Raw genomic sequence first — 14,053 nt, 5'->3', positions numbered from 1 at the left:
TTCAGCCAGGCCGGTCGTCTTCCCCGCCCGTTCTTACGGCGCAGAGGGACAGCCTGCTCCTGCGCCTTTAAGACTTCCTTCTTGAAGATCATCCAGCCTTCCTGGAAGGCTTTGCCCTTCAGGACTGTCTCCCAAGGGACTCTCTCAACCAGCGTCCTGAACAGGCCAAAGTCTGCCCTCCGGAAGTCCATGGTTGTGGTTTTGCTGGCCCCCCTCCTTACTTCACCAAGAATTCTACCATTTCATGGTCGCTAATCCCAAGACGGCCTCCGACCACCACATCTTCCACCAGTCCTTCTCTGTTTGTAAACAGCAGGTCGAGCGAGGCACCTCCCCTGGTAGGCTCACTTACCAGCTGTGTCAGGAAGTTGTCTTCCACACACTCCAGGAACCTCCTAGACTGCTTCCTCTCTGCCATGTTGTATTTCCAGCAGACATCCGGGAAGTTGAAGTCCCCCACGAGAACAAGGGCTAGCGATTGAGAGACTTGTGCCAGCCCCTTATATTTGCAGTGCTTCTACAGAAGGGCAGAACTGATGGGTCCACAAAACCTTGTGGTGATTTGAATGAAGATCAACTGAATTTTAAGTTTTTAAGTGTTCAGGAAAATATAGCTTACACTTAAAAAAAAAGTACTAGCTACTCAAGTTGCATAGAATCAGAGACCGTAACTAATGCCATTTAATATGGTTAGATAGAAAATGGAGAGGCGGGGGCTTCACCTTGGGGACAAATAGAGGCAGTTACGTTGAATTACATTTTTGCAAAGGTCTGTGGCCTCATTTCCAAGTGGCAGAAAATTTAACAGAGTAGTGCAGTCCTGAACTGCTTGACTGGGACTGAAAATTAAGCAAATAAGGAACAGGGTGACATCTCGCTGCAACCCACTCTTGGCTCAACACCAACCAACTAGAATGAAATACACAGCAGTTGCTTCCATTAACTTTAAACAGTTGCCAGCATCTAAAGAAAACAAAAAAATTGCGGTGCTTCACAGACCAGCCTGGGAAGAGCATTTATTCGAGCCAGCCACACGTTATTACACACAAATGCAGTTATTAGACATTTGGGTGCAGGGAGGGAATGCTTCCACGGCAGATTCTCTCTCTGTTAGAGGAACCTGGCAAAAGGAAAAGGAGAAGCCAGAAGTACAGTAAACAGGCTAAGATTCCCATCCAATGTTGTATTTCAGACAGAAAAAGAAGAAAATTATCAATTAACCACCAAGATAAATGAGTAAAAAAAGAGCCTCTGAGCAATTAAGTTTCCTTCACTACATGGAGACAGGACTTGGAGAAGAGTTGTACACGTTATATTTTCACTATAAAGCTTCTTACAGTCAGTGGCATACTGCTTGTAAGCGAATTAAAGAAGCCCAGTCTTAATAAAATTACTGTAATGTGAGTGCAGACGTAGAGGTAAGCCACATTTGGTACTCACCAAATGACTCATCTTAAACAAGTATGCTACCAATGCAAGTTTCTGCAGGAGTTTCAAGTCTCATGCAAGTATTTTATTAATAACCTAGAAGATGGAAATAACAGGCTATTTAATTTCTGGATAATGATGCAGGAGGGACTGTAATTATATTAGAAAATTAGGTTGTACTTCAACATGACCATAACACATTAGAAAAATAAGAGTGGAAAAAACAAAGGAAGCATCATAGGGACAAATGGAGAGTCCTCCACCTAAGCAGGACCAACCAGCTGCAGAAACACAGGGCAGGATGGCAAACCACTGGCACTGCAGACGAGCAGCTGTGAATTCCTGTGGAGTGCAGACAAGCAAGATAGCTTGTCCTAGCCTTCATGTCGCCAGCAGCTTACAAAGCCTCAGCAAGAACTCCCTATATCGCTCTGGGTAGTGCATTACACAGAAGATAAGGACTGAATGAAAAGAGCTCACAAGCACTTGGCCAAAAAAACCCCAAAATCTGCCTAGAAAATACACAGTAAGAAAAATAAGCGTATGAACTGTGGTTATGTAAGAGAACAGACTAGGAAGAGACAAGAGGTGAGGGTTCTTACTAAGAAATAATCTGCTGATCCCATTTTAGGGCAAGGGAAAAACCTTTACCCTTTTTTCAGTTCCTGTTCTATTATGATCCCAGGTAAACAGGCAAAAGTATCCAGTGGAAGTAGACATACAAAGCCCTACTCAAGAGTCACCAAAATTCTAGGTATAAACCTTGGGATCTACAGTCCAGCGGCAAAGCTGATAAGCAGAATGGGATTCTGGAAAGCACACACTGCCAACATGCATTTTAGAACGGTTTGCCCTCAGAGCATTTAAAATCTTGTATGATTTCACTCTCCTGGCTGGAAGCATCCCTGTACCTCAGGGTACCCAGTTTAGAACATAATCAGTATCTGATTAGCTGTTTGACAAATGAGAGCATCTACTCAACTATTAAAAAATGTGTTTAGGTAATACTGAAGCATATGACACAGCAGAAATAGTACCATACAGACCTTAACGTTTAGCATTACCAACAAAAGTATTCATATTTAAAGCAGCACACTGATTTTTAGCAAATGCACCAGAATTACACCTGTCACGCTACACTTGCCTGGAACGAATCTATAGCTGTCTTTCCTCCTGAGAAAGGCACAACACCAACCTATATATGATTTTTAAATACAATAAATAGGTTTGAGATTTTAATACTGTTCATGGTTCTAGCGTGAATTTGCAAAATTCTGAAACATTTTCTGCAAAGTGATAAAGTACCTGTGCCCTGCATGTAAGTGCTCACATCTCCGAAATTACTCCACAAACAAGATATTAGACAACCATCAATTCAACATGATGAAGTAACACATTTTCATCTGACATCTACTGCATATAAACATACAAAAATTTTGGCACTGAGCAAATAAAAGCTGAATACATTACACGTTGTGAGTATGCCCTTTTTCATAGTTCATTCACGTGAAAAAATATTTCTGACAGTTTGAAGGGGAGGAAAATAACCAGTAGGAACCTGTGAGGAACCTCCTCCTCCTCTGACAAGTCACCCAGATCCCTTATATTCACCCCAACGTCCCGAGTGTCAGGAGCCTCTTGCAGCCACACTTACGACTGCAACACCTGCAGGACTTTCTCTGTACACTGAATCCTGTGATTACAATCTGAAAGTATTTTAAGATTCCTGCACTGCTGCTTCTGTTCCTTGTATTTGGCATTCTCTCCAGCACCATACTCTCTTCACTTCGCACAGCTTTATTTAAATTTCATCAGGGCACAACTATGAATGTCAAATGTTCGAGCTTAATCAGACAGTAAAACTCTTCAGAGGAACATGCTCAGGTATTTTAAAAGCTATGCCTTATTAAGTATTAAAATGGAAAAGAAAAAAGGTATTTGTAAATTTATAGGGGTGTGACCAGCACCCCCTGCTCCTGACCCCTGGTCAGCATAACTAACACCATTTTGTAAGGCAAACGGCCATATACAGTGCTGTCATCATCCTGCCTAGGACCCCTAAAAGAACCTTTCTGACCTCATAGTGTTGGGTGACAAGGGCCTACAATTAAATTAATGGTTCAATTTCTACTACTAAGATAGGAAATCAGGCACATGACAGCTTTTTTATTATTACTTGTTTTTTTACTATTTTATTTATTTTATGGACAGCAGGTGCAGACAGTTGCTTACACGTCACACCCACTAACTGTATAAAAGCTACAAATCTAATTTTAAAGGCTTATTTTTATCAAGCCAGCTGGAGACAAACAAAAACCAAACAGCAGCAATCAAGTTCTTTGGGCAGGATGTGATACTACTTTAGTACACTCCTACCTGTTTCCATCACCAGTCTTTGAGTTTAAGAAGTTTACATCCCAAAACACCACTTTCCAAACAAATTTCCTTACAAAGTTAGCTCTATGACTTCAAATACCATAGCTCTTTTTTACTGCAGTTCCTTAAAAATTTTATTTATTTTTTTATCACACATTTGGTATTCCAGACACTAACTCATTCAGCCAGATATTCACACACCTTCTACCTTTCAATCTAACATAAAAATCATCTCCTGCCAACATCTGCTCAAAATTTCTGTAAGTTCAACTTTACAAGCTTCCAACATAATTTTAAAAGATCTTAACATACCTGCTAACAAACCCCAAGAATTTTATTTATTTTTTTATCACACATTTGGTATTCCAGACACTAACTCATTCAGCCAGATATTCACACACCTTCTACCTTTCAATCTAACATAAAAATCATCTCCTGCCAACATCTGCTCAAAATTTCTGTAAGTTCAACTTTACAAGCTTCCAACATAATTTTAAAAGATCTTAACATACCTGCTAACAAACCCCAAGATAAACCAAAAACTTAACTCCTATAAGCATAGAAGCATAGATTTCAGGCTTCCCCCCCCCCCCCTTCTTTCCCATCATTTTCTCTCTAAAAGATAGAAACCAAAAATTCCAGCCTCCCCCCCCCCCCTCTTTTTTTAAATATCCCTTCACTTTTTATACTTAGTTTATAGCCGGCTTCTATAGTATCTGTCCTTTCATTATAGTATTACATTACAAATAGTAACCCTGAAGTTAAAATTGGACTTAGCTAGCTGTGATTATACTATAATCTGTCTGAACACACAAAAAAATCATACTGAGATCTGCTACGGAAACCCAGACAAAGCAACTATCATAATTTTTTTTTCTAATTACCTCCCAAAATATTCCAATTCAAATATGACAACAGAATGGTCATTATATAATAGCATACCATATCTTAAGGGTTAGGAAAATCTATTTTCCTTCTGTATTTTACTGAACACCTTTCATATTAGTATCACTCAGAGCCAAGGGGGAGTGGGAGGGAGAAAAGAGAATGACAGTACTAAAGTAAATTACAAGTTTTTTCAGAGGGATGTTACCCAAATGTCAAGTGGCAGCCCTACAAATATACACAGAAAGTTTTAAAATAAGCAGCATTGAGGAAAGCAGGTTGCCTGTTTAAAAGTCTCACTCAGAAGGAAAGCCAGACCATGAGAGTCAGGAGCTAAGCTGATCCACTCTCCCTCCATCCCTTTTTCCTCCTTTTCCCCCAACGTGTAAAGTTAATGGAGCAGGGGCAGCTCCGCACCTCCTGCGGAACAACCTGCCTTTCCAGCAGGGTCGTGAAGGTGGAGTGCAGTCAATCACTTAGCCAAGATATAATGTTGCCATCCTGCAAGATGGAAGGCCCTTGTCATTCCTAAAAACATGTAGAAAACCTATTAACAACCTGCTAAGGCAGCAAATTAAAAAAAAAAAAAAAATCTGTTGAGAATTATATGTATTGTGAATAAAATCAGCTAACTACTATGCCCTACTTTTTGATACAACCCTCCAAAACAAGGTAAGATTAAATGGAAGGAAAAAAACCCCCACCAATAAGAAATCAAATACAAACTGAAAAAGAAGTATGTTTAAAGAACATGTTTAAATTCTGCTTTAAGGTTGAGAGCTAAACACTGGGCTAACTTGATTTAGAAATACAACCAGAACTAATATTTGAAAAAGAAAGTGGAAGGCAGGCCCTTCTTCCAGCAACAGAAACTCCAAACTAGCTTCTGACTCAACAGCAGCAGAAAGCAAAGAGCACTGGAGACTTGAGTCACTTTTATTACTATTACGAGCCTAAAGTTGTAGTAGCAGCTATAAATCCGAATTACAGTTTTTACCTGGGACACAACCTTCAGGGGAGCCTGTTACAAGAAGGGCACAAATCCTACAGACGTTAGTTGTCAAAACCTTTGAGTATTCAAGGTGCAACGTGTTAAAGACATCTTAAAGATGAGTTGATCCTCAAAGCACACAACCAAAAAGGTAAGTCCCTTCTAGAAAACTGCTTCTTCAGCACCTTCTCCCCAAGAAAAGAGCAAATTCTTAACTTCTTCGTTTAATTAACACAGATCCTTGTTTGTGCAACACTTTAAACAGTAGCCAGCTTGACGGCTAGAACAGAGAGGTTTTCAAAGAATTAGCTAAACGACACAGCCAGTCTCAGGGGGACGAGGAGAGGGAAGGACTGGAGAGGGGAGATTGTAGAATACATAAACACACTCTTTTATGCTAAGCCTGAAAGGCTCCAAAAGCCTGAGAGCGCCAACTACAGCAATACTTTAAAATGATCAAAAAAGACAAGTGTTGTTTTATATCTGGATGTCAGCATGAAATGCCAAATAAAAATAATCAGCTGATATTATTGTAACAAAACAGAAGACAAAGAACTGAAAGGAGATAATTTTGAAACACGTCTCAAGTCATCATTGTCTCCTGCACACAACACAGCGTTTGTCTGCATTTTCACAGACAAAAAAAAAAGTACTCTGATAGCTTCTGCTGCCCCACAAAGTGCTGTGAAAAGCTTGTGAAACACTGCACCGAGGATTTGAATTCAACATGGAAAATTTCAGCTTCCCTATGTTTTGTGGCTCAAATGCTGTAATGGATGCAATATCCAGCTCCTTCAAAGGAACTGGACTCTAAGGTTCATGTTGCTTTTTTGAACTCACATGCACTTGGAATTCTTCTAAAATCTCCCTGTATAAGCTGTGTAGATTTTTCACATGTATGGTGATGATTTTATGGAATTCCAGGAAACCACGAGTGAAAAAGCATGAAATTCTATCTTTAAAGAAAAGCATGTAAGTACATATTCAGAGGACAAATTTCTCCGCTATTCATTTACATTTCAGCCGGCCTGCTCACCAAAAACAGAACACACAGATTAGTCTGGAACAGAGCCTCTCCTTTTACTCATGAAAGATAAAATTTGGTTGTTTAGTAAATATGGCCTCCAGATTCCTACATATTTGAAAAAAATTAACTAGATAAAAACAGCTAATGGCTTCTGTGAAGAGATTTGCAACCTTAGGAACCTAATTGTTCACAGAAGAAAGAATTACATTTTTAGCTTGCACATGAATCATGGGAAGAAGGGGACAAGTATCACTATCTTACGGAAGGAAAACGTTGTCCAATTCTGCTGCAGCTCCCATGTTCCAGTCAACCTGAAACACCAAACTGTGATCCCCATCTCACTGTTAAATCTCCCAGCACATCCAGGTATAAAGAATGTCAAAACGTGGTATTCCTTTCCTGTCTTGCTTGTCTGAACACTTAATTTAACATAATGCAAGCAAAGAAGAATCATATTTTTCTTTTTTTTTCAGGAGAACAAGCTCCATTCTTGGTTTCATCTCAGAGCCCAGCAACTGAAGCATTAGACCTTTTCCATGAATGAAGTCAACTGGAAGGTTATCTAGGTTAATAGATTATGCTTGAACTTTTTGTATACGTATTTTTTAAGAGTCTATGTCCAGACAAAAATCTCATGAGGGGATGCTGAACAAAAGCAGCTGAAATTTTTAAGTAGTCTTTCTCAATCCTCCTTGCATAATTACACTCTGCTGAAGTAGCATGATATGGAAATAGTTACTAGATAGAAATAGAAAAACATGGACATGCATCTCCTAATATGAACTTTCTACATGTTTTGGTAACAGGCTAGAAACTTACTTTCATAGTAACCTCATCACATTGCAGCTTTTTTAAAGGGAAGGCTGAAGGTGACACTTTGTTAGTACTTAAATAATAAACATTAAGTTTTAGGACCATGCCTGTTACTCAAGTGATACACTGTTCATTGCAGGTACTGAAAAAGTTAATCAGTGGAGGCTGTTACAGTATGAAGTTATCTTTAGGTCAAGTTTGGAAAGAAAGCAAATTATCACATTTGCTGGAAAGCAAGATTTCTGGAAAGCACATTAAGGTTTTACTCTATAGTGCTGGGGGAACATATTTATCGTAGCCCGTAACACCTAAGAGACCTCTAACTGAAATTAAGTGGCACTTGAAATTTGATGCATCTTATCCTTCAGTGACAGACTAAGGGCTCCAGTGCGGTGGTACTCTGCTGGGCTTGCAGCTCACACCTGGGATGCAGTGGAGGCAGTGCTACAAAACCTAAAGGTTTTACTCTATAGTGCTGGGGGAACATATTTATCGTAGCCCGTAACACCTAAGAGACCTCTAACTGAAATTAAGTGGCACTTGAAATTTGATGCATCTTATCCTTCAGTGACAGACTAAGGGCTCCAGTGCGGTGGTACTCTGCTGGGCTTGCAGCTCACACCTGGGATGCAGTGGAGGCAGTGCTACAAAACCTAAGTGCTAAACAAACCGCCGTGCCTCACTCGCGCTACAGCATGGCAACACTCACAATACATCAACTGCAATAAAACACCCAATGCAATCGCTTTCAATCCATTCTACCAACGAGAAAAAGAACTAAAACAGGCTACAATTACAAAAAGGAAATGGGAAAGAAGAAATCGAAGGCAATTGAATAACCTTATATCATATAAGGAATAAAAAAATCCATAGGTAAAAAAATTAGAGCAGTAAAAAAAGATACCTATTAGTGGCTAAAATAACTCTCTGTAAGGGTTCCCAATGCCTTTCTTTTAGCACTGTGTACTACAAGGGAAGCCTAAGGATTATCAACCTAGACGATGGGAAATAGACAACATTGCAAACATTTACATCCTAGATTTCCATTTATATTATATTCATAAGTTCTTCCACACACAGATACGTGACATCTCCACCACTGCAACAGCTATTTGCTCTCCCAAGTCAGGGTGCTGGACTGCCTTCATGCTTTTGAGAGCAAAAAAATGTTTTACTCCACCCAGGAGGGGGAGTATCTTAAATATACCCAAACGTTTAGTTATTAACCTACTTAAAACATTTGTCCCTCATTTGAATGCCAAAGTAGAGCAGATTGCCACTAGATAATCATCAATACCTCTTTTGTTGCTAGTTTTTGGAGAAATTACCAATTTCAGGAAAGAAGTTACACTTCAAGTTACTTTCAAGCCAGTCTCCTAAGCATACATTACACTGGAGACCTGCGCCCTTAGAACTTTTTCAAAAGTTACCAAAGATACAGCCAAACCAGTTGCTACACCTCTTGCACCAGCTTTCTCCCTTCAGTTGTACTGTATAGCCACAGGTGCCACTACCTTAATTCTGTTTCCTCAGCAGGGAACCTGCTTCCTTCCTAACTCTCACTTCAACTATTCTGCATCTTCAAATTTAAGGGGATTTTGTTAACGTGACCTCAGCTCCCCTTCTTGGTTTTCTTAAACAGAAGATATACTGGACAGATTTAGCAGTTCATGTTCACATCAGTTGTCTGTTCTAGCATCTCACTTTACTGTAGCAGTGGGGTGGGAGACAAAAATAAACCTCCTTTTTCCTCATCCCAGCTGAGACACCTTGGACCACAACTCATCTGCCTTTTTTTTTTTTTTTTTTTTTTGATTAGGCTCACTGGAAAAAAAAACCTGAAATAATCATGACATGAATTAAGGCATTCACAGACACACCAGAGATGTGCAAAAGCCTTTAAGTCATGTTTAACGCCTCCATGGCTTTTTGGAAACAAAAACCCAAACAGTAACAGAATACTCCTGACACTCACTGTTCCTGTAAACTTCAATTCACCTTGGTCTCAAATTCCATGCGCACCATGTTTCATTTTGTTTCTACAGATAGAATTAAATTTTAGACAGGAGAAAAAAGATACCAGGTTGCATGCATCTTACTTCTTGTTTCAGCTGTGTAAAAAAACCCAGCACACTGTTTAGTAGTAGTTTTTCTTCCAATCACTTGGAAGGTTCTTAGAAGATCACAAATCGCTAAAATACCCTATTTCCCATCACTTCCTTGTCGTATCATCACAGAAAAAAAATTGCAAGTGCCAGTCTACCGAAATTCCCACTTGTATAATACATAATTTCTTTTCTTACATCAAAATACATCTGATTTAAAAATGTGTCACATAGGAGTATAGCTATGTGCATGTTAAATAGGCAAAAAAAGAGTTTAAAAGTCACTTTTCTTCCCAAGACAAAGTTATTCTTTGAGAAAACAAAGGTTTCCATGTTACAATCACACTAGAGACTAAAATGAATTTGAACAGAAATATAAGTTGGGCCAGACAACGAGAGAAAACTGCTTTACATTTTAGTGTGATATTGATTCCTCTTCTTGGTGGGGAGGTGGTGTCAGGCAGCAAGAGAAATACCTCATCTTAAAGAAAAGAACTGAAGGAAACATGAAGCCATCTTTATATACTTAAGATTCATTTACTGGAATGCTGAAGCTACCTTAAAGGCCTACAGGAGATCCGGCACTTGTCTAATTCACGGCAGGTTTCATGGCAATTGTAGCAATTTAGAAGGCAAAGGATAGCAGAAATAGCGGTCCCTGGTCGTAATCACCATTTTCACATGAAGCATACTTCATGCATCCATCATTTTACCAATTAGATACTAATTATATGATACCTGATAAATTTTGCTGTTAGCAAGCCATTCGAAGTCAGTAAACTTTGTTTTTTCTTAAATAGTCAAGCATCTGACACCTTAACGTCTGATATACACACTATTCTTTATCCAGTTTAACAATCTGGCACATTTACAATACCTCAGAAAAGGAAAAGAGGAAGATCCGCATTGGTCTCCAACATAAAGGCTTACCCTCAGTCTCAATTTATCAAAACCTATGTTCCCATGCAGAATATAAAAATCAAAAGTCCCGCACCGCAATGCAACCGAACCATCTGCACTGGTGCTGTATTTTCTATACAACGGCAGCGTACAGACTTAGCTTAGATGAGAAAGAAATAAAACACTAACAAATCACTACTACAAATGTTTACTAAGGATAGTTTATAGGGGTTGAATTTCCTTTAATACTAACTTGATTAGAAATCTTGACCCTATCCCTTACAAGGTGAATTAGAGCTCTTAATTATTCCAGTTTTTCTACTGTTAATGAAATGGAATGGTGTCATTAGTGAGGCTTGTCAGCTACACTTATGTGCAAAGAAATGATCTGACACTGCTTTTGTAATCTAATCCTTTCAGGAAAACCAGTCAGAACATCACTCAAGTACTGTAAACAAAAATCCTTGAAGACAAAGAGGACAGATGGCAACACTCTCAAGGAACACCATCTAAAATATTCATAGTTTAGGAGAAAAGGACTGTTAACACTGTGAATAATCAATACATTTGAACCTTGGGGAAAAAAAAACCAACCCACAACAAACCCAAAATATTTTCTGTTCATGAAATGAGCAGAGAGATGTGTAGAGATACTAATTTTTGCTGAAGACTACTTGTATTCAGTGATTCTACATACTACATAACCATTTCTCACTATCAGCATCCAGAAGCAGCAGGCATAAATGTGATCTATGTGCACTTTTGTTGCAAGGCTCAGTTATCACCCCATCAGTCCTAGCTACAAAGCAGCAAAAACATTTAAGGCAAGCTTATAAACTGTAAGACTTGATTGTTACTGCAATTACACAAGAAAAAGCCTTGTCCATCCCTCCCTTTCCCCCTCCTCCCATTTTATCTACAATTCGAGACTGTTAAAATGTCAAGTACTATGCTTAATAGCTTCCTTTGCTAAGAGTTAATTTGAAACAAATGTTATCATAGATGTGTGAAGCTACAAAACTATTGCTGAAAAGACAACTACAGCAAAAGACAAAAACAGTGAGATGTACTAAAGACTTGAAATCAAAAGGAAACAAATCAGAATGATACACAAAACAAGGGGAAAACGCTATAGTACAGAAACTGCTGTCTGTCTCTTCAAAACAAGAGCTGCCATGAAGACAATGTATAATTACCTGCATCCATATCTGCAAAGAATGGAACAGCCAGTAAGGAAAAGAAGGAACCAGAAATTCAGTGTCTCAGAGTTGGATTTACAAATTCATAAGGAGTAAGGAGAATAAATAAAAAAAAAAAAAAAAAAAAAAATCAAAAAAGTATTTAGTGTAAGATACACCTCTATAGGGTACTGTGATATTTTTGATTTCAAGCTATAAACTTGGATTAATGTTAAACACTACAACGTTTTCACATATAAATTAATTTTCTATGGCATAAGAACATTAAAAAAAAACCCAAAAAAACAGCTTCAAGATCAAAGATTTAATATATTAAACAAGGAACAAGTTACATCTTTAGCTTAGGCTTGTGAAGTTTTTTTACTCTCCCAACATCACAAACCAAAGGGCCCAATTCTGCAGAAATCCAGTACTACATACAGTAAACATGGCTTTCAACAGCCAAACTGAAAGCAGCAGCGCTACTGAGAGCAGTCAATTCTTCTCAGTACAGGACTAGAAGTTTCCCATATGGACACATACTGGATGCTGAAGTATTTAAGGATGCTAAGTAGTTATGAAAAAGCTACAATTATATTCATTGTATATACTTATCTCAGTCTGGAGAATGTTAAAGGAAAAATCTCCATGAACTTTGAAATAGCAAATCAGATTCTTTACTGATTCATTTCTGCATGATTAAAAATTAATAAAGATGTAGTTTGTGGAGAAAAAAAAAATAGTGAAATTTGCATATCCACATACCTTCAGGTGATTCCTCTTGGACGTATGTGCCAGTCAGATACCGATGTACAAGTGCAGATTTGCCACTTGCTAGGTTACCCACAATCCCCTGGAAAAAAAGGAAAAAAGTTCATCTGCAATTAATCCCTGTAAAAAGCAGAACATCAAGCAAAATCTTAATGCAGAAATAAATTCTCTGCACTTGAGGAAAAAGCCCACACAATAGAAACACTCCAAAATAGGCCAACAGATAAAGTAACTGCCAAAAAGCTAAGGCCACAGCAGAGCATATACATGACAAAATATATAAACCAAAATCAGTTTATGTTAGTAGCACGCCTTTATTCAGCTTGCCACTAATGCTAAGTGGGAACATCAGGCAATATATAGACTTCAGGGAAGAAGCTTGAAGCTCAGAGCAAGCTTGTCACCTCTTTCTGAAAAATATAAACACATCACTAAATTCTCATACTGGAAAATGTCTCTGTAGGCTATCCACTACGTGATTCACATTGACTCGCTACTGAAGCACACACATGATATATACGGCTATGGACAGATAGATCTTGGCATGTCCACTATGACATATTGAAGTCCCTTACTTCACCAAAACGTTTACAACTCAAACCGTCCATGCCCAAACATCTGCACTGGGAACATCTGACAACCAAACAGAAGTACTAGGAAACTCCCTGGTCTGGTATGGCCTTCTGATTACTACCCGCGGTTGGTTATACAGGCTGGCAGTGATGAGGTTGCAGAGAGAAGTCCTGCAGTGATGAAAAGGGACTTCAGGGCACTGGGGCAAGTGGTTGAAGGATCGGGAGCACAGGTAGTGTTTTCCTCAATCCCTACAGTGGCAGGGAAGGATACTGAAAGCAACAGGAAAACACACCTGATCAACACGTGGCTCAGGGACTGGTGCCGTCGGAGAAATTTTGGCTTTTTTGATCATGGGGAGGTTTACATCAGCTGTCTCACAGGGGAAAAAGGATCATTGCTCATGAATTGGCAGGGCTCATTGAGAGGGCTTTAAACTAGGTTCGAAGGGGGAAGGGGATAAAACCAGGCTCACTAGAGATAAGGCTAGGGGTGGGAAGCCAATGCTGGGGGCGAAATTGATAGCCCAGCTCAAGTGCATCTACACCAATGCACGCAGCATGGGCGGCAAACAGAAGGAGCTGGAAGCCATTGTGCAGCGGGAGAGATATGACTTAGTCGCCATCACAGAAACACAGTGGGGTGAGTGTCATGACTGGAGTGCTGCAATGGATGGCTATGAATGCTTCAGAAGGGACAGGCAAGGAGGGAGAGGCAGCGGGGTGGCTCTGTATGTTAGGGAGTATTGGTGAGTGTCATGACTGGAGTGCTGCAATGGATGGCTATGAATGCTTCAGAAGGGACAGGCAAGGAGGGAGAGGCAGCGGGGTGGCTCTGTATGTTAGGGAGTATTGTGATTGTCTAGAGCTCAGCGATTGTGATGATGATACGGTCGAGTGTTTATGGGTAAGGATGAGGGGGAAGGCCGGCAGATATCCTGCTGGGAGTCTGTTATAGACCACCCAACCAGGATGAAGGGGCGGATGAAGCGTTCTACAAGCGGCTG

General features: G+C 39.5%; 1 protein-coding gene across 3 annotated transcripts in view; it reads right to left on the bottom strand.

Annotated features, from left to right (window-relative positions):
* AGAP1 (ArfGAP with GTPase domain, ankyrin repeat and PH domain 1) overlaps window positions 1–14,053 on the bottom strand; it is a 273,840-nt gene that overhangs the window by 248,462 nt on the left and 11,325 nt on the right. For 2 of the 3 annotated variants that reach the window (XM_009285105.1, XM_009285106.1), the window contains exon 2: window positions 12,469–12,556. In XM_009285105.1, the coding sequence (XP_009283380.1) occupies window positions 12,469–12,556 (88 nt within the window). Of the gene's footprint in view, window positions 1–11,721; window positions 11,734–12,468; window positions 12,557–14,053 lie in introns of all 3 variants that reach the window. The other variant, XM_019473624.1, reaches the window with a different exon arrangement.

Source organism: Aptenodytes forsteri, unplaced genomic scaffold (assembly GCF_000699145.1).
Source record: "Aptenodytes forsteri isolate BGI_AS27 unplaced genomic scaffold, ASM69914v1 Scaffold264, whole genome shotgun sequence".
Classification (NCBI taxonomy): Eukaryota; Metazoa; Chordata; class Aves; order Sphenisciformes; family Spheniscidae; genus Aptenodytes; species Aptenodytes forsteri.
The sequence above is the reverse complement of the archived record's forward strand: the minus strand, read 5'-3'. Positions and strand labels throughout refer to the sequence as shown.